General features: G+C 32.2%; 2 protein-coding genes across 5 annotated transcripts; one reads left to right on the forward strand and one right to left on the reverse strand.

Annotated features, from left to right (window-relative positions):
- Positions 1 to 137: 137 nt before the first annotated feature.
- On the reverse strand, positions 138 to 8,189 carry LOC133697366 (squamosa promoter-binding-like protein 7). 3 transcript variants are annotated; one of them, XR_009842855.1, is made up of 11 exons: positions 7,463 to 8,185; positions 7,209 to 7,387; positions 6,756 to 6,982; positions 6,535 to 6,609; positions 6,323 to 6,430; positions 5,716 to 5,830; positions 5,386 to 5,521; positions 3,043 to 3,199; positions 1,935 to 2,480; positions 811 to 1,229; positions 138 to 472 (listed from the first exon to the last, which is right to left on the reverse strand). XR_009842855.1 is itself a non-coding variant. In XM_062119849.1 (10 exons), exons 1-10 carry the CDS (start codon positions 7,978 to 7,980, stop codon positions 930 to 932), a joined length of 2,361 nt encoding a protein of 786 aa, XP_061975833.1. In that variant the 5' UTR covers positions 7,981 to 8,185; the 3' UTR covers positions 636 to 929. The 3 variants fall into 3 exon arrangements, 1 of the variants encoding a protein (XP_061975833.1); XR_009842856.1 differs by lacking the exon at positions 138 to 472 and adding an exon at positions 1,662 to 1,766 and having other exon boundaries at positions 1,091 to 1,229; positions 7,463 to 8,189; XM_062119849.1 differs by lacking the exon at positions 138 to 472 and having other exon boundaries at positions 636 to 1,229.
- Positions 8,190 to 15,821: 7,632 nt separating this feature from the next.
- LOC133698028 (serine/arginine-rich SC35-like splicing factor SCL28) lies at positions 15,822 to 20,255 on the forward strand. 2 transcript variants are annotated; one of them, XM_062120888.1, is made up of 7 exons: positions 15,824 to 16,173; positions 16,512 to 16,589; positions 16,751 to 16,915; positions 17,046 to 17,110; positions 17,276 to 17,315; positions 18,776 to 18,997; positions 19,828 to 20,255. In XM_062120888.1, the coding sequence occupies exons 1-7, from the start codon at positions 15,995 to 15,997 to the stop codon at positions 19,835 to 19,837; spliced, it is 759 nt and encodes a 252-aa protein (XP_061976872.1). In that variant the 5' UTR covers positions 15,824 to 15,994; the 3' UTR covers positions 19,838 to 20,255. The 2 variants fall into 2 exon arrangements, with proteins under 2 accessions (XP_061976873.1, XP_061976872.1); XM_062120889.1 differs by lacking the exon at positions 16,512 to 16,589 and having other exon boundaries at positions 15,822 to 16,173.
- Positions 20,256 to 20,628: the final 373 nt, after the last annotated feature.

Below are 20,628 nucleotides of genomic sequence, written 5' to 3' on the forward strand. Positions count from 1 at the left end.
TTTACAAATAAATTCCTCTAAATATATATATATATATATATATATATGAAAATTCTTAAATTTTAAAAGCATTTTGATCAAATCAAATATTTTAACATAGAGTTCGTATTTTTATATATAATCATCACTAGTGATGCTTAATAACAAAGTTCTATATTTTAAAATTTCATCTGGTATTAATATTTTATACAAGGCTAAAAAAAATGATAACAAGTACAAGAGATTCTTTGGATAAGTTTTTTAGGATATGATTTACAGGAAACAATAATTTTTAAGAGAGTGAATTTTTTCTTTTTTAATATGAAAAAAACCAAGTCATGTCAGGTACAAGTACCCGACGGATAGAGAAAGACCTTCACTTATCCCAACCTCACTATCGGAATCGGGTGATGGATACAGGTAATGCAGGTGCGACCCTTCCATCTCTGCTTGTGATGAAAGCTGTATAATTCTAAGAATATTTGTTTATTTTCTGAAAAATCAAGTCCGAGCAATACAATCAGTTTCAGCAAAAATATATATATAACAAAACGAAAAATGAAACCCTAACTAACAAGAGTTTCAAAACATGTGATGAATAAAAAGACCGTTCTGATGTGATCACACCACCTTCATTGATGGTGGCATAAGAAGAAGAAGAAGAAGAATCTCCCTAGTTATTTATTTATACATTCATTATCATTGCAAAATATGATAATATATGGGCTTGGGGTTGCAAGCTGTTGTCAGTACAAGGAAACAGAAGATACAGGATTATTGGATACTTGCCTACAAAGAATTCTCATGCAACTAACAAAACCCTAAAGTTACCTCCAACTCATGTGAATGCCATGAATAGATATCTTGATGCGTCCACGGGCAATGTCGATATCAGTATACAGAGCCAGCAATCAGGAGGGGGTATTATAATCTGGAGACTTATTGAACATCTAATATCTGTCTGTCAAGCACCTGCGTATAGATACTGCAAGTTTGCTAACCTTTCGCGGGTGGAGAAGAAGGGCGCATACTGCAAAACATACAGCAATAATAGCAATTACAAACACTGAAGGCCGATACTTCAAGACTCTGTTAGAGAAAACGAGACCACATGATTTCTTTGGCCTCTCGTTGATTAGGTTCTTTCTCATAACGTCGTCTCTGTTGAAAAGGGGAACCTCCTCGCTTCTAACAATACATTTGGAGTTTGCCATCACTCCCAAACCTCCATCTGGTCTTTGCTCCAAGCCCTGCAAATAAAGAGTATTCATATCAGCCTTCAAGGGACTAAAATGGCGTACAATCAAACAAAGTAAGACAAAGACCTCATCTCCTATTCATAGGTTTTCAAAACATGGTAGGCAGATACAACAAACGGCTGCACAATGATAAATTATCAAAAAAAAAAAAACCTTAAACTTTATTGGGGTTGCAGATGCAACTGCACTTGGAAAAAACATGTCCTTGGTATTTTTCTCAAACTACTTCGAAGTTCGGAGTTTTTTATACTTTGGGGACTTAAAAGGTCAATGCAGCTCAAAAGCATGTTATAACTTATGAGCAGCTTTTACAGGACACCATTGTGAAACTATTCAGAACAAGTTGATTCAAATAAGAAAATGAGATTCAAAATTGCAAAGAAAAAATCACTGCAATGAACTTTAAGATAATAAATAACTCACAGTGATATGATGCATTTTTGGAACTTGCAGGAGTCAAAGCTCAGAAATTAACCAAAATTTCTTTGGCCCCTTGCTCTATGTGCAGACAATTTTACTGGTTTGTTTCTTAAATTCAATATAACAAGTTATCAACCAACAACCCCACAAAAAGAAAACAAAAGGCTGTCAATGAAACAATAAATCCATGTAAAACTCCATAAGCTTGTGATCCTAAATGACAAAACCAAACGCATTGATAAAAACCTTAAAAGAGATGAACATTGATATTCTTACCTCACTGGAGATAACAACTGCTGGCTTGTTGCTTACACAGCAGCTTCCTGAAATGCAATATTCCTGTTCAGGACATTCCAAGTGATGCTTCAAAACTTCACTTCTCTTGAGTTTTTTATGAAGAATATTGCTTGCGTACTCCATGCAACTCTGTAATAGCCTCGTATTAGTGTCACTAGTGTCATCAAACATACCATTGACCTCCCTTTTCTCCATCATGATCTTCAGGTTTTTTAATATCCTATCCAAAATGATGGTAGATTCATGATGTAACAAGAAACTCAACAAAGAATTGAATCTTCGAATCTGAAAAGAAGTTATTGTTTGTTGAGAATTTTCTGCTGAAGGCTCCTTTAGTAACCAAGCTATGTCCGTGCTAAACTCTGAAAAAGCTGTTTGTCTCATTGCAGAAACCTCACACTCTGAGCCAAAAATCAATGAATGGGATACATCAAATCTCTGCTGAATTATTTTCATTTCAGAACAAACTTCTCTGTCCCCAATAAGCACAGGAATAAAATTTGATAAGCCACTCTCATTCTCAACCTGCAGAGCATATTTGTAGTGAAAAACCATTTCCAAAATGCTCAGAATGACCTGTATAACTAGAAATATACTGTTCAAACAAAATAGGTTACACCTAGTTTCAGGCTCAGGAAATCAAAACTAAGCACCAATGATACGACCAGTAACCAGGTGATAGAACAAGATAACACGATGCAGCAACCTAGTCCCAAGACCAGAACAATCCTCATCGCCAGCCTAGTCACAAGACCAGCCATATAAAATAGCTGCAAAGAGTTTCCATGAACACAGAAGGATTTTGGTGGTGAGGTTAGGAATTCTTGCACAAGAGACCAGTTTTGGCATCGGACTCACAGCAATGCATATGCAAAGTTCCCAAGTTTGTTAACCCCGTGTCCCATGTTTTTTTTTTTTTTGGGAATACAATGTTTTTTCACTCACATGAAGATTTAAATTTGAATTTATTGCCCTTACAAAAATGCCACATCAGACTGTGTAACAAATGGGTGGTAGAAATTATATATTTACCAAGAATATAAACCAATTTGGACAGCAGAACAACCAAACAAAGCATGATCCGCACCTCAATAAATAAAGGACCTAAGAGATTAGGTTCAATACAATGGGTAAGTATTTTGTACAGCTGATGGTGAAGACCTGAACCTCCTTTGGTATGAACTTGTGGTAATGCAACACAATAATCATGCGCAAGATACTTCCCAGCAAAAGATACCAGAAACCTGCCATCAAAATCATCTTTATCAGGACATAAAATATGGAACTTGGCAGAAAAAAAATTCATAACATGTATTAGAATGCAAAAGAAAAGGAATTAAAAAAAAAACACTTTGTTTAGAGTTATAGCAAGTATATAAATACAAAGTTAAAGAAGTTGACAACAAATAGTTTAAAAACAGATATCTTTCACCTTGTGAGTCAAACTGCATTAGATTCAGGCACACTTGGCGTTAGTATATTAAGATATCAAAGGGTGAAGGTACACCAAAAACAGAAATATCTCTTATCAATTATTTGGTTTACAAATGGCTTCTTTTTCCACTATAGTTAGGTTGATGTCACTTCTTAATACTAATACAGATGCTCAAGGGAACTCCAGCATGCAACTTAAATCTTATTGGCTTGGAGCTGAGCAGCAAGGCTAATATTATCACGCAGAGAAATATAAAAAAAAAAACAAAGCCTAATATATGAATTTCCAGCATAGAGCAACCAGAAAGTCAAAAACCAATAAGAAGACAGTCCTCTGTTAACTGCAGAAGAAAATGAGATGCAGTTGCCAAGGACTATTTGGGGGAGGGGGGGGGGGGCATCCTCTACAAATGAGAATAGTTTGATGCCAGAGAAAATGTTGCAGCGTTTTTTAGTTCTGCTAGCATCATCTGCATACAACAGAGATGCTGCAAGTGATAAAAACTTCTTCCTGGCTGCCTCATGAAACAAAATAAGCATCTAAGGTGTTCATATACAGAAGGTTCTCTACCATGCTAGGGGAGATCTAACTTGTTATACACTAATTGAGGCTGGAGTAGATAGAATCAAGTATGAGGGGGGGGGCAGCATCCTCTACAAATGAGCTCCGCCAGAAAAGTAAATAGTTAGATGCCAGAGAAATGTTGCAGCGTTTTTTAGTTCTGCTAGCATCATCTGCATACAGCAGAGATGCTGCAAGTGATAAAAACTTCTTCCTGGCTGCCTCGTGAAACAAAATAAGCATCTAAGGTGTTCATAGACAGAAGGTTCTCTACCATGCTAGGGGAGATCTAACTTGTTATACACTAATTGAGGCTGGAGTAGATAGAATCAAGTATGAGGGGGGGGGCAGCATCCTCTACAAATGAGCTCCGCCAGAAAAGTAAATAGTTTGATGCCAGAGAAAATGTTGCAGCGTTTTTTAGTTCTGCTAGCATCATCTGCATACAACAGAGATGCTGCAAGTGATAAAAACTTCTTCCTGGCTCCCTCGTGAAACAAAATAAGCATCTAAGGTGTTCATATACAGAAGGTTCTCTACCATGCTAGGGGAGATCTAACTTGTTATACACTAATTGAGGCTGGAGTAGATAGAATCAAGTATGAGGAACTAACTACAAGTGCTCATAAATAATGATTTCCAGCATCAAGGCAACTTTTCCTACAGATTAAAAATGAGGGTGGTAGGCAACAATCACTTGTAAGTACGAAACACACTTAGAAGTCAATTCAAAATGCAACAAATTATTATAACACATTGCATATAATCCCTTGAAGAGCCTCATTCGATTAGCATCTTTCCATGTATTGGCAATCAAAGATGAAAAAGAAAAAATTATGTTTCTACCAAAATGGTACTTGGAAGATGCTAAAAACCAATCGATTGTACAAACAATCGATTGGTGCCAGAGAAAGTAAATAGTTTGATGCCAGAGAAAATGTTGCAGCGTTTTTTAGTTCTGCTAGCATCATCTGCATACAACAGAGATGCTGCAAGTGATAAAAACTTCTTCCTGGCTCCCTCGTGAAACAAAATAAGCATCTAAGGTGTTCATATACAGAAGGTTCTCTACCATGCTAGGGGAGATCTAACTTGTTATACACTAATTGAGGCTGGAGTAGATAGAATCAAGTATGAGGAACTAACTACAAGTGCTCATAAATAATGATTTCCAGCATCAAGGCAACTTTTCCTACAGATTAAAAATGAGGGTGGTAGGCAACAATCACTTGTAAGTACGAAACACACTTAGAAGTCAATTCAAAATGCAACAAATTATTATAACACATTGCATATAATCCCTTGAAGAGCCTCATTCGATTAGCATCTTTCCATGTATTGGCAATCAAAGATGAAAAAGAAAAAATTATGTTTCTACCAAAATGGTACTTGGAAGATGCTAAAAACCAATCGATTGTACAAACAAATCCTTACCGAAATTTGGGCTGCAACAAATTACTTCCACAAACAACAAACTCCATGGGCTTTCCAGCCTCAAAACATGTAGGATGAACATAGTGAAGTCTTGGGGCATGCCCTTTCACATTGACTTTCATCACGGAATGTCCATCTAGGTCAATAGAATGTTCAGTGATTAATCAATGGAATGAACAAATAATTGAAAAGGAATAAAGAACAGAACCATTTAAGAGGGGACTTTCAGTTAATCGTGGTTGGTTATTTGAATTAGTTTTGTTCTTGCATACTTTATGTACAATAAACTGCTGTAATATACAAACATTAAGAAAGAAACAATTATCATACCTTTTGTGACATTGAAGATCATGTTATTAAGATAAACACGCATTCGACCCTTTTTAGACAGCATTTTTCCACTACCAAGAAGGTCATTCAAATATGATGCAGGATCTTCAAGTAACTGTTTCATACAGGAAAAGATTGAAATTAAAATATTGTGTAGAATTAAATAAAAATAACAAACATTTATTGGATAAAGAAAAGGAGGGAGAGAGAAAGAGAGAGTATGAGATAATATTCATGACAGTCTAGAAATTTTAAACTAAAATATTTACTTGATGGTATTAATGGTATCTGCAATTATGCACATCTATGGGTATGAAAACAAATGAATGCTTTCAATTCCTGGCCTTGAGATTTCAGTATGAACATACATTTCTGCTAAGACATTTGTGCATTCACAGAAATCCAAATAACAAATTGAGAGACCTGTAGTTTTGTTGATTCACTAATTGGAGGTCTTGAAATGAAACCTAAAATGAAGTGGGTAATCAAACATTATTTGTAGATCTAGATATAACAAAGAGCATGCATATGCACTATTGTAGATGGCATCTTGTCAAAAACTCTAAATTCATCTAAAGATTATATTAGATAGCATCTAATATATTACCTTCACCCACATAAATGTTGGCATTGCTAGAAATGCAGTCAGGATTGTACATCCCGGCCGAATATATCCCTCTAACTCCACAGGCATACTGGCCAACCATTGGAATATCTGTAAATACAGTTACCAACTGTCAACCAATCCCTGATATCCTTAGCTGTATATAAATTAATTATCATTCAAATACTAAACTGCAATATAATTCTTTAAAATACTTGGTGTCGAAGCCTTCTAGGGAATTCTGCCGGATTCCAATCATAAAGCTTGAATGAGATCCGACCTGTCGGGCACTACAAGAAAAAATCCAGATCAGTTTATATCAACTACAACTCCACAAATTTAATAATAATAACAATAATAAAAAAGAAAAGAAAAAAAGAAACGAACAAAATCAAGCATGCAAAAACACGGAATCCACAAAATAATAGAGACCAACCATGGATGAGTAAGCACTCTTGTTGTCACAAATTGAAGGAGAAAATGGAAGTTTGGAATCATCTTTCCCACAATCCATTCGCGTGTCCCCGGACGCCGTGAAAGAGACTCCACTATCACTATTAACATTTTGAGAAATAGGATCAGAGTTCAAGGTTGAAATGTGTCCATCTTCAGACTCAACCAACCCTTCTTTCTCCACCATCTGACTACTGGACCACAAACCATCTGCACCACATAGAATACATCAGGCCGCACACCAAATGCCACACTTGGTTCATTTAGAAATTGGAAATGGAACATGAATCTCTTTCCAATCCTTGACTAAAAATCTTTTGCTTCGGCACATAACAGGGATTTAAATTCCGTATAAAATGGGATACTGTAATAAATGTGATAGATTATTCCCGTTCTTCGGTAAAAATAACATATATATATATATATAAAGAAAAACCTTTGCCAGCTTCAGCATCACAAGTAGTATCTTCAGTTAGCAAATCCCCTTGAACTTCCTTATCACCTGCACTGCCCTTACTAGAATCAGCTGGCTTCCTTCTCCTTCTATTATTATGCCTCTCTAATTTCCTTCTACAACTCCTTTTCCCTTCATCAAAATCCGATAACACATGAAACCTGCCATCAAATGTCATACAATAAGAACTCGATTTTTTATTAAGGCACAGGAATTTGATATCAAAAAACACTAACTTGCCACACTGTTGACAGTATCTTTTAGTTTCCCCATCAAGTACAACAGCAGTAGCATTAGCACACCCTAAACAGACCCTGTGTCTTCTATGATACCCTTTAAGTTCACTAATATCCGCTTCACAACTCGGTACTTGACACCTAGCAATACTCGACCCGGCACGAGCAACCCTCGCCCGTTTTTTTCCAGGTAAAGCAGCCTCTTCCTCTAGTAATAATTCATCCATCTCCGGACACGCACACGGTACTATACCCGCTAGAAAATTGGAGCAAGTCAACCTCGGGTCTCGCTTCCTTACCCGATCAGAAAACTCGACTTCAGGCGTTGGATTGTCAATAGGTTGTGTGACGTCAACAACTGTATCGAAAGAGAGAGGGAATTGATCGTCCACGGTGAAGTCCAGGAGATCGCCCCAGTCCCATTCGGTGGTGTCCGGAGGAAGGTGGATTTCCATGTCGCCGTCGTGTTGTGGTGGTGGGGGAGGGGGAGGAGGAGAAGAGGAGGAGGAGGTCTCCATGATTAGAGGAGGAAATAAAGATGAAAAACCCTAAGCTTTTGGAATTGGGGGTTTTTATTGGCGCGGAGGAGACGGGAAAGGAGGGGTCCTGTGGTTGGGTTATGGCTGGGTAGGTGGTGAATCGAAGTCGTTGAAGAGGTTTGTTTTGTTATTAGAGAGAGAAGTGAGGTTATGGTGGCGACATGGGATGTAGATTGTCGTCGACAAATTTACGCTACATTTTGCGGCACGCGCTGTTGAATATGATTTGTAAACAGCTACGATACAGCTAAATTAAATGAAATCATCTTTAAAAATATATATATATATATATATATATATATATATATATATATTTAACGTTACCCTTATAGATAAATGTCGTCTGGCTTGTGTTTAAAAAAGCAATTTTGAAAATTGAAATGAGTGCGTGTAACGCTGTTTTAAAACTTGAGTAGGATAAAAGGTTGACATGGGATTTTTTGTTAAACGACATCTAGACCGGTTTGGTTTAAAATATAAAAAAATAATTTCATTAATTTGATTTAAAAATAAAATTAAATTAAATTTATCAATATATTAATTAAAAAAATTATTAAGAAAATATTATTTTGATTTTTTTCTAAAAATATTTATAATCAATCAATCCTCATAATTTATAATTCGAGCCTGGTCTCGAATTTAAAACTATATATAATATATATAGGCTGCATAGTTATTGAAATTTATAAAGGTGATTTATAGTTATTAGCTTGATAGCTAAATTGCTATCTTCCACAAGAATTAGAATCCCAAGGAGATGTGATAAGATGATTTGAAAATTCTGGATTTTAAAGGTTTTTAACAACAATGTTCACACAAATGGCACCCATGATATTAATTACCTGGTTGGAAATGTAATTGTAATTGCTTTTCAAATTATTTTTCTTGCTGAAATGCATTAAAATAATATTTTTTTTATTTTTTAAAAATTAATTTTAAGATCAGCGCATCAAAACAATCCAAAATATATTAAAAAAATTAATTTTTAATAAAAAAAATTATTTTTTTTTAAAACACGAGTTCAACTACATTTCTAAATACTCACTTTAATTGTTGAAAGGTTAATTTAAGTCCTTGAACATACTTAACTCATGAATATAGTATTTTAAAAATTGCAATTATAAACTTATACAAAAACATTGTTTTTCCTTTTATCACTTGCCTTAGACAATGAATTATCTCATCACTAAAGTTAAAAATATGGTTACAAGTATTTCTTGAACCTAATTCAGTATATAAGATAATGAAACAATCAATAAAACTCTCCTACAATTATTAAAAGGACGTCCAGAAACAATTCTAAACTATTTAAGATAGATAGGTAATTTAGAAAAGTTCGATTTAATATTAAATTCTTCCTTTTTAAAATTGTAAATAAGAGGAGTTGATTTCTAATTTATTTTTTTAGTATTTTTAAAGATTAAATTCTATTTAGAATTCAATTCTTAACACTTAAAGAATTTTAAACATGAGTTTTTATTAAATACATCTTAATTGAATTCAATTCAAATGATTCAAAACATGATGTAAATTGTGTTGTTAAATATAAAAGAAATTACATGGTAAATATTATTAACAGGGTTGAATTGGAGTTTTGAAAAAATTTAAATTTTTTTGTTTTAAATTAATTTTTTTAGTGTTTTAAATCATTTTAATTTGCTAATATTTAAAATATATTTTTTTAAAATAAAAAAATATATTATTTTAATATATTTTCATATAAAAAATATTTGTCATTATACTTAACACCTCCTATGGTTTTTTACATCTCCAAATTCTATGTGTGATTTTAATTGGTCTCATGCGGGTTTAAAATTTTGTTTAATATTGGAGTAATAACTATTTTTTAAATTATTTTTATTTAAAAATATATTAAAATAATATTTTTTTTATTTTTTATTTTTTTATATTAACATGTCAAGATAATTTAAAAATAAAAAAATTGAAACAAACAAAAAAATAATAATTTTTGCAAAAATATTTTTAAAATACAAAAATAAAAAAAGTCTCTAAATTAAGCTTGCTGTGAGAGGTGGCGTGTGGCGGAGGCGAGTGGGGTTGGAAAGTGAAGCATCTTTGTCGAGAATAAATGACAAAAAGTAGTGATGACATGTCTTTCCCGTAAAAGCAGATTTTTTCTTTCAATTAGAAGAAGCAGTCAAGGCAGATTTTAAAAGTGCCTCTCGGGGTGCAGGGATGGCCAGGGTAATCAATTTTTTTATTCGGGTTGATATTTAAAAAAAACATTAAACTGAATTTAAAAAAATAACTGAAAATGATTCAAACCGATCAATTTTGGTTTTGTTTTTTTACAAAGTTTGGTTTAAACTGGTTTGGCTCGGTTTTTTCGGTTCGGTTTTTTCTGTTTCAAGTTTATAAAACTTAACTGAACCGGTCGGTTTTTTCATAATTTTAATTAGTTTAATTAAATTTTTTTACCGTTCAATTTTTTTAATTATTTTTTTATTTTTTTGATTTAATCAGTTTTTCAGTTATTTTATTCAACCAAAAGGTTAAAATCTCATTTTCAAGTGTAAATTTACGAACTGTAAAAAGTAAAAACATGTTCAAAAGCATATCTGTCTTCTATTTCACCGTGTCTCGAATCATTTTCGAGGGACAAGTTATCTAGAAGATTCAGATTAGCAATATAGTTTTTTCACATAATAAATATAATAATTTTTATATGTGTACTTTAGTGAAAAATTATTTAGTAAAGTTAATTATATTTTAATATATTTGATATTGATATGACTATTTATACAACCCTAATCAAAACTCTCTTTTTTTTTACATAAAAATATATTAAACAACCTTTTAGTTATTTTTCACCAATATTTATAGCTCTTCAACTTAGAAATACTATATTGACTCTTAAATATAACTCTCTCATTGGACCTATAACAAAAAAAAAATTATATTTTTCTTTTAGCTCTTCTCTTCAGATGCTCTAATACCTTATAAAGAAAAAACATTCGTGGAAGTATTAAGTTATTGTTTAGGAAAGTTGTAAAAGTTGAAATATTTTTTGACTTTAAAATATATTAAAATATTTTTTATTCTCTATTAACTGTTTATCAAAATAAAAAAAAAATACATAAATAATAATTTGAAATTAAAAAAATTAAAATTTTTCAGAAACGTGGTCCAACCACAATCCCATGCAATGTCAATAGAGGTTATCAAATTTTAAAAATATTTAATTAATTAATATATATATTATGGATCCATATGGATGTCATTGAAAACTCTCTTTTAAAATTTTAATTACAAAAAAGTAATGATTTGTAACTTTTCTTGAACCTACCTTCAAACTCTAATGTCAAAAGCTACCACAATGTTAAACACACACTAAGAGGGTGTTTGAGACAGTGATAGTGATTGTTTTTCAAAATGTTTTTCTCTAGAAAATACATTAGAAATTTTTTTTAAAAAAAATAATTTTGATATTAACACATCAAAACAATCAAAAAACACCAAAAAACTTAATTTAAAGAAAAAAAATCTTTTTTAAAAAAAAAACTCCAATTGAAACACCCCCTAAACCAAGGTTTACTCAGATTTTTTTGTTAAAAATCAAAACAATATTATTTTGAATTTTTTTTAAGAAGGTCAATAGATTTTGACCATGTTGTGAGTTGACCCGTTGAATAGACTAAATCAAACCAAATCATCTATTTATTGATTTTTTAAGATCCAACTAGGAATGACAATGATACCCACGAGTTGAGTTTCTTTATATCCATGTCATATTCATTACTTGTTGTGTAAGAAATTTAAATATTCATAATTTATATATTGGGTTTTGGTTATCCGTATAGATATTCATCATCCTACTACTATTTGAAGTATGAATATATATCAAATGATAAAAAAAAAGTTATTTATGTATATGTATATTATGTTAATGTTGAGATATATATATTGGTTCAGGTCAAAATCGATCAAATTTGTATTAAACTAGATTGACTGCCCGCGCTTTGCTGTGGGCAATTTTTGGTTATGAATAAGGTATTGTTTTTTTATCGGAACAAAAATCACATCCATAAAAAATAATAATTGTTAGGCAATGATAAAGAGAACTGCAGCCAGGTCTAGTATCAAAGATCTGATAATATATATAAAGTTATAAACAACATCAAAATGCAAATAAATTGATAGATTGTTGGGCACTGAAAGGACAGTATTGTTTACAAATTATATTAAAATTAAAGAGGCAGCAATTATCTTATTGTTTTATAGAAATTACTAGTCCTCTTATGGTAAGACAATGAAATAAATTATGTCAAGAAAAAAAGAGGAAAGGATGTGTGAAAGGTGTGTGTTGTAGGCATGTGTAATATAAAATAACATATAAGAATAATAAGAATAATTTGTAAAATAAAAGAAAAAAAAGTATGTTATAATTTGATTTGATGCTTTAGCTAAAGTTTTTTTTACATGTTAAATAGCATGCACAAAAATATTTTTGGTTTTTATGGAATTTAAGGTTGAAAATTTTGTCCACATTTATGAATTATATGAAGTTAAATGCGTGGATGTTGTAAGAAAATAAAAATTTAGCATATTTATTTTTTACATATCTTATTGCTACACATCTTATCTTATTTTTATCGTTATACTAATATGTGTCGACAAAATCAGATCGCATGATAACTAATAAAGATAAGAAAAAAGAAGAAGCAAAGAACAATATAACAATCATTGACAGAACATGAAAAAGCCTTAAATCCAAGATCACAAAGTTTCAAATCAGCAATGAGCATAAGTTTAACAAAGACAGATTGACATAATCCAAAAGAGCATATCAGGCAAGAAAAAAATCAACAGTGCAGTCAAAGCAAAGCAAAGTTAATAGAGAAGAGTAAAATGCAAGCTCCACATGCAATAACATCGATAGCATGTTCATGGGCCAAACTAAAGCATGCAAGCATAATGAACCAATGATAGAAAAGAAAAAAAATGAACACACTTAGAGTTATTGGGTTTTGCTGCGGGTGACATATGTTGGAAAGAAGTGATTGGTAGGTAATGATGAAGAGAATTGAAGCCAAGTCTAGTATCAAAGGTTTGATAATATAGATTAAGTTATAAACAACATCAAAAATGGAAATAAGCTGCCAGATTGCTAAGCACTTAAAGAACATTATTGTTTGTAAATTATATCAAAATTACAAAGGCAGCAGTCATCTTCTTGCTATAGAAATCAAAATCCAAGCTATTCGTAGAGAAATTGCTAGTTTTCCTGTGATGTAAACACAATAAAAAAAATTATATAAAGACAATAAATTCAAGTCATTGTTGTCTTTATTTTTTGGACAAGTTAAGTAGCTTTCACAAAAATGTTTTTGGTTTTTTTGTTTTGTGTTATAGATGCAATTGAAGGTCGAAAATTTTGTCAACATTTGTGTATTAGATGAAGTTAAATGTGCAAGATATAAAAATTGACCATGTTTTTTATTTCACATTACTGTTATGTAGCCATTATAAAACCTTTATTAAAACCCTTTTGATTTCAAGTTTTACAGCATTCACCTAGAAAGTAACCATATCTGCTGCAATTGTTTAAATAACATATGCACATATATAATTGTAATGGTTAACCCGGGTGGGCTAGCATCTTTTTTTTTTGCTTTTAATTATTATTATTTTTTGGATAATTTTATGTGATTGATTCTTTTTAAAAACTTTATCATTTAATATTTGATTTGTTAAGAATTGATTTTCATATTTTTTTCCATATTTGGTTCTTCCAATCAAATGGCTCGGGACAGTGGCTGACATCAATTTTTTAGGACTTATTTTTCTTTCCATCTCATGATTCAACTTTGTTTTTTTTTTTAAAATTGAGTTTCATGATTTTCTTTGTTTTTTTTTCCGAGTTATCACGATCTCATAACTTGACTTGTGGGTTTGGCAGATTGACTCAGACGAGCTCAAGCCTTTTTTTGGCTTATAATTGCTATTTTTTTATCGTGTTGTGTGTTTGATTTTTTTTAAAATTTTATCCTTTAACACTTAGTTAATTAATTAATTAATTGAATATTGGGCTTCAAAGTTTTTTCAAATTTATTACTTTTAATCAAATTACTCGGGTCACAAGCTTATTGAGTTAATATAGGTTGGCATCATTTTTTTAGCTTATTATCTTTTTTATTTTCATCATTTAACTTTGGTTTTTCTTATTCAACTAAATATATTGTTTTTGCTCAAAAGGTTTTTTCATCTAATTCATGATGAGGCCCAGGTCAAATTATACTAAATATTAACATGCGTGGGATATTTATTGTAAACACCAATACTGTTCACACACACAAAAATCTCTTTGGATGACCTCGTTCATTTTTGACAATTCATCTTGGTCCTTAAAGTTTTATTTTAGGTGATTTGATTATAATTTAAGGTCATTTACTTCTGATTTTGTAGTTAAGTGTTGGATTGGAAGAATAAGGACAGAAATGAAAAAAGACATCAAACATGGATGACATTTTAAAAGTTTCAGGAAAGATACATCTCTAACTTTCAAAACAACACAAATTATATGATTTTGGTGCCTTAATTTTTTTTTAAACTTCAATTTTGGTATAAAAGTTTATTTTTATTATTTTTTAGTTCTTGATTTAGAGAGGAGAGAGAGAGGTCGCTGGATTTCGGTAGTAGAGAGAGAAAAATATCATTGGCACTAATTTATGCCACCACAATGGTTGATGTTTTGTGTCAAATGATTCCATTTGATGAAGAGAGTTCATATTAAGTGTTTTTTTACCTTCAAATTTCATGAAAAAAACAAAATGAGCTTAGTTTAATTTTTAGTTTCGGGTTGATTTTGGTTTTTGAGATGATTTTTTGGTTTTTTTGAGGTTATAGTTAAGTGTATAACAATTCCAAAGGTGTTTTGGGTCAAAAGAGAGCTGAAAAACTTGTTTTTGAATAAAAAAATTAAGCATCTATTTCTCGACCACCACAACGGTCAGAATCTGGACAAATTAAACGACACATCGTCCAATTTGTTTTCAAAAAAATTGTCATCCACTCTAGTTGCAACAAAAAAATAAGGCTCAGTCATGCAGGCCCCCTGGTGGCCCCTAACAAAATGGGCTAGACCCAACAACATTTAACTTTTCTTTTTTTCTTTTTTTTTATAAAATATTTTTTTCTAATTATTTTTTTTTAAAATTAATGATTTTTTATGTGGTTTTTTTCTCTAATTTGTTTTATTTATATTTAGATTAATACTCCCTCTCTCTTTCTTATGTTTAGAAATTATATTTTAAATGATAATTATTTTTTTGGTTATACATTTAAATTTTGAAGAGTTTTTATTATTCATCTATATTTTTATAATTGTTTTGTATAGATGAACTTTATTTTTGATATTTTCAAATAATATTTATAATATATGCAGCCTTACATAATGTTTTTTTTTTAATTTATTTTTTTTAATTATTTAATTTGTGTCTCTATTTCTGTTATCATTTATTGAATAAAAATATTATTTTAATAAATAAATTTAGCAAATACAATTGAGTAAATCTCAATTTTAATTTTTTTTTGTAAGATTAAATATCCTTATTTATATATGTTTTAATTGTTTTTTCTTTTAATTATTATTTATGATTTTTTTTATTTATAAACACTCAAAGTTCTTAATTTATTTGATTATATGTATGTATAATTTTTTTTTAATTTTTTTAAAGCTTTTATATATATATATATATATAATTTCTTTTATTTTTAAAAAATATTTAACTCACAAATCAAGTATCTAATAAATTTAAACTAGAGGGGTATCGGTGATTTTCCCTTGTTTTTGTCTGACAATGCATCACCTACTTAACCTAGCTTATCTCGTTCGCAATCTCCCTCCCTCCAAAACTTTCGAAACACACAAACCCCTCTCAAGGGTTAGGGTTAGGGTTTTGCCTTATCTATATATATAAAAAAACCACTCCTCTTCATTCCAATAATAATAGTCTCGCCAATTTAAACAACAATGCCAAGGCACAGAAGCCGGAGCAGAAGCTACAGTCCTGGTCGCCGTAGCCGAACCCCTCCTCGGGGCCGTAAGCGATACGATGACGAAGATCGCCACCGTGACACCCGTTCTTACCGTGACCGTCGCTCTCCTGCTCCATCTGGCTTGCTCATTCGCAATCTCCCTCTCGACGCCAGGTCCTTTGCTCTTTCCCTCTCTATTGTTTAATTGTTTTTGCAATTTTTACTAATCAATTCGGCTTGAGGACAGTTTTTATGCTACCGTTCGGTGGTAATTGTGAACTGAATTGTGTAATATTATTGTTGAATATTTTTAATTAGGTGATTACACTGGTATTGTTTCAATTCTTGTTTAATACCTTAACTGTTAATTTGTAAGGGAGAGGGTTTTTATGCTGAGTTATTTAAATTCTTTAGCGAATTGTTGAATCGTCGTCAACTGAATTTTGAATGTCCGATTCCTGCCTGTTGATCTATTAAAGTAAAAACCTTACTGGTCATGTGATGTTCTGCAGGCCTGAAGATCTTAGGGGGCCATTTGAGAAATTTGGTCCTTTGAAAGATATTTATCTGCCCAAGAATTACTACACTGGGTAATTGCTTGTTTTTATTATATAAGTGGTGTTTGGTTTTCAGTTGTTTTGTGCCTGACATGTTAATGTTGGTGTTTCTATGCTTTATTTCTTAATCACAATATTGATTAGTTTGGTTGTTGGTTAGTTTTTTTATGATTTTTGTGTTACTGTGATTATAGGGAACCACGAGGGTTTGGATTTGTGAAGTATCGTTACGGTGAAGATGCAGCTGAAGCAAAAAAACGGATGGACCATAAAATCATTGGTGGACGTGAGATCAGAATTGTCTTTGCTGAGGAGAACAGAAAAACACCTCAAGAAATGCGCAGAACTCCTCGTACAAGGTGTGTCAATAACTTACTCAACTCCAGTGATTCATCTTCATTCAGTTCTTATTTTATCAATTTTTCTGTTCAACTGAAACAGCACTTTTAATTCATTAGCTTACTGATTCTTTTTAAATTTTATTTCTAGTGATCGACATGGAGGCAGCCATGGAGGGAGAACACCACCAAGGTCCCCAAGACATCGATACCGTTGTTAGTTCAAATTTTCCCTTGTAAATTTATCTGACTTCTTTATCAAAATATTCTTCAAAATTTTGTGGTTTTATCTAAACCTTATTATGCAAGTGATCTGTTTTTGAAATCAATGAATTTTTCCTTGAATAATTTCAATGAACTGTTGAATTTTTTCATTGACAGCCTACTCACGCTCACCTTCACCTGCCAGGCATGATTCGAGGTTTGATTTTATATGTTCAGTATCTGTTTTGCTTTCTTTGTGATGCTGTTACATGTTCTTGTCATGGCATTTCCTTTCTTTTATGTTTTTGCAACATGGATGAAAATTTGTTTACATTTGAATGCTAGTGAATTGTATCTTACAACTGTAAGCTTCTGCATACCAGCAGTTTTTTCACGAGATTAAGCTGCTGATGTCTTTTATCACTTCTACACTTTTCACTTTCTTTTAGGAGATATTAGAGTTTCAACCTTAGGAATAGTGGCATGAAATCATAGAGGATTGCTGTATGTCTTTCCATATACCATGAAGTAGATGGAGCATTTTATCATTCTGTGAACAGTATGAGTTTGTAACATTATTTTGTTATTAATAGTATTAACTTCACGTACCCATGTGACTGGTAAGTTCATGTGGGATGCACTCCCACCTAACAAACAACATGGTTATCGCTGTCAATGATGATATAGTGATGCATTACTTGTTCATTTGTTTTCTTGGTTCAGAGGAGGTTGGTATTTGTCTTCTTTATTTCCCACGCACCTAGACTTGACATTTCATGTGTTTCAATGAATTTGAATGTTATCTGCCAGTGACCTTGTTTCTGCAGATGTTAAAGTGAAAAAGGAGATGATAAATAAAGATTAATTCCAAAAAGAATTCATAGTGATGGTCGACATGCTTATCTTTCAATGAAAGCCTTTCAATAAGTTTTGACCATAATCTCACCTTCACCAGCTATTCTCTACAAACTGCATTTGGCTTTCCCATTCTTTGACATTTGGGTTGGTGAGGTTTACTACAGTTGAATTGGACTATAGCCAAACTTGATGTGAGAGATGACTAGAATCACGGGGTATTCATTCTTTTATTTTTCATAAAAAACTTTAGAGCAACTTTTTAATAAGGATTTTTTTAAGTTTGATATCTTGTTTTGCATATACTATCCAGTTAAGAAAGAATATAAAGCTTATATTTGGCCCAAGAAAGAAATCATCTTCAAAGAAGGAAAGCTATTCAAAGTTTTACTGGTAGAGATATGATGGCAATGTCCAAGAAAAAGATAATATGAGATTTTAGAATGTTGGGGCAAAGAGAGCCATGAAGTTATCGGATGCTGATCAATAGAGCCCAACTGTCAATTGTTTGGATGCAAGTATCATAATTTTGTTCAGAAACCCTGAAAAGGTGCAGGTAACAGCCATATTTTGATCAATTAGATTTTCAACAAAGCTGCAGGCAAAAATATCATTTCTCTAGAAACAAGTCATCTGTCATTTATCGAAATGGAAGAATGCATACTGAAATTGCTTTATTCATGGAGACCACAAATTCAGACAGATCTATTATAACTGGAGTAGATATGCTTCAAATTTCTGTTTTCTTTGTCTAGCTTCATCATTGATCTAGTCACTTATTTTGGGAAGTTCTTTTATATATCTTTATTTTCATTGAGACAGGGATCGCGGTGTGAAGGAGGATTATTGCTCTCCACGGAGATCAAGATCCATTTCACGCTCGCATTCTCCACGAGATGAGAGGGACTTCCAGGTAGACCAGCGGTCGCTAAGTCCATCGGAGAAGGGCCGAAACCCCAAGGAAAGGAACCGTGCATCTCGTGGGTCAAGGACTCTGAGGGCCAATAGCCGTAGTCCATTAAGGTCGCATTCACAATCCTATGGGTAAGTACCTTCTGCTTCCTTTTTTCCTTTTTTATCAAATAAAGTCATTTGATATCTATTCTTTAGTTCTGAAAAAACCATTGTGAGGTGAATGTATGTCTTAGGTCTTACCAGAATGTAATAGGAAATCTGGCAAAGCATCTAGTGCTCAAATTTCCAAAATCGTATTTTTCTATAACTGTTGAGGATATTGCTCTGTTACATGTAGTTTTCAGAACTTGGATGTAAGCCACAATGCTGGATGTAAGCCAACTGAGTGTGAAAGTTTAATGCATAATGCAGTGATAGAAACAGTTCTTCCTTTACAGAACATGGAAGTGCAGTGTTTGCTCTGATTTGAGCCATTTGGGATAAAAAGACTGAAAGTTTTCAAGCAAACAGCGTTCCTTTGTTACATGAAGTTTTCAGCCTTTTTTTATGATGCTTTTCGGGGTGTCTGTAGTCAGCATACAGAGATGTTATAGAGCTCTGTCGTAGTTTTGTTTTTGTGTTATTGTCTTTATTATGAGGAGAATGGCTCATCCACCTGTTTGTAATTTCTCCTTGATCCACTTTTGCTTAAAACGACTTCTTTATACCAAAAAATAATAATAAAAAGGAGACAGTGAGGGAACTTATAAAGTATGCATTGAGTGTTGTTGTTTTTTAAGTAGTATAGCGAGAAGGTTTTTTGTGATTCCTACTTTTTTTATGAAGTTCAAATGATTTGTCATGGTTTCTGCTTTGGTTATTCTTAGATGTCTACATGTAGAGTATGCTAGCTTGCCTTCATCTTTTTCTTTGTATTACTTGAAATACTGGAGTACTGATCCTTTTTTTTTTCTGTGCAGGTCTCGCTAATGTCTGCTCTTATTTACGCTGCCATTTTATGCTGGATGAGGTTCTGTTGGAGATCATCCCGCGGGGGAGTAACTATAAGCTATATGAAGAATGTTAATAAGGCTATGATATGTGGATTTCTTTTGGTTTAGAGTACTTGTTATCTCAGTGACGAGGATGCATTCTCGTGCATGTCAATATTTTGTGCTGCTCATGTTGTTCCTGTTGGAAATCGTACTGTCTAGATGACTTGGCTGATAACCCTATTTGGCTACCTATGTTCATGCCAAGTGAATTTAGTCCCATCGTATTTTAGTATTCCATAAACTGGTGTTTGTAATTTCCAGAGCTCATTACCTAAATACTCTAAAAGAATTGGGTATCTTATAGAGCCTTACTGTTTATATATACAATGTGAACAGTGAAACATCTTGATGCATCTTTTTAATTGTTTTACATCAATTCTATGACAGCACAGACTGCTGAAGCGCGCGGCAATGTCGAAGGTTGAAGCCTGCAGGTTTGAATCCCTGCAACAGCAATTTTTCTTTCCAAAAATTTAGGCCATGTTCGCTCATGGAAAGTGATTTTTTGTAAATTAATTTTCAAACTTTTCAATGTTTGTTTGTTATTAGAAAATTTTATCAACAAAAATAACTTTCTAATCAAAAGAAAATTAAAATTTTACCTGATTTTCAAGATTTGTTTTTGTATTTTAGATGGAAAATACTTTTCAGGAGTTTGAAGTGAAAAACTTTACAAAAAACTTTACAAATTAGAAATGTTATTTTTTTTTCCTGATATATCAAATT

This window comes from Populus nigra, chromosome 6 (genome assembly GCF_951802175.1).
Source record: "Populus nigra chromosome 6, ddPopNigr1.1, whole genome shotgun sequence".
NCBI classification, from domain to species: Eukaryota; Viridiplantae; Streptophyta; class Magnoliopsida; order Malpighiales; family Salicaceae; genus Populus; species Populus nigra.

Bases quoted from the DNA above. Each gene is read 5' to 3' on its own strand.
- LOC133697366 (XM_062119849.1), bottom strand. From the start codon at position 7,980: ATGGAGACCTCCTCCTCCTCTTCTCCTCCTCCCCCTCCCCCACCACCA. The intron at 6,983-7,208 runs GTTTTTCTTTAT...TATGTGGTGCAG, and splicing joins TGATGCTGAAGCTGGCAAAG to ATGGTTTGTGGTCCAGTAGT. The intron at 1,230-1,934 runs GTAAGAATATCA...CTTTATTTGCAG, and splicing joins CAGTTGTTATCTCCAGTGAG to GGCTTGGAGCAAAGACCAGA.
- LOC133698028 (XM_062120888.1), top strand. From the start codon at position 15,995: ATGCCAAGGCACAGAAGCCGGAGCAGAAGCTACAGTCCTGGTCGCCGT. The intron at 16,590-16,750 runs GTAATTGCTTGT...CTGTGATTATAG, and splicing joins CCCAAGAATTACTACACTGG to GGAACCACGAGGGTTTGGAT. The intron at 17,111-17,275 runs GTTAGTTCAAAT...TTTCATTGACAG, and splicing joins CCCAAGACATCGATACCGTT to CCTACTCACGCTCACCTTCA.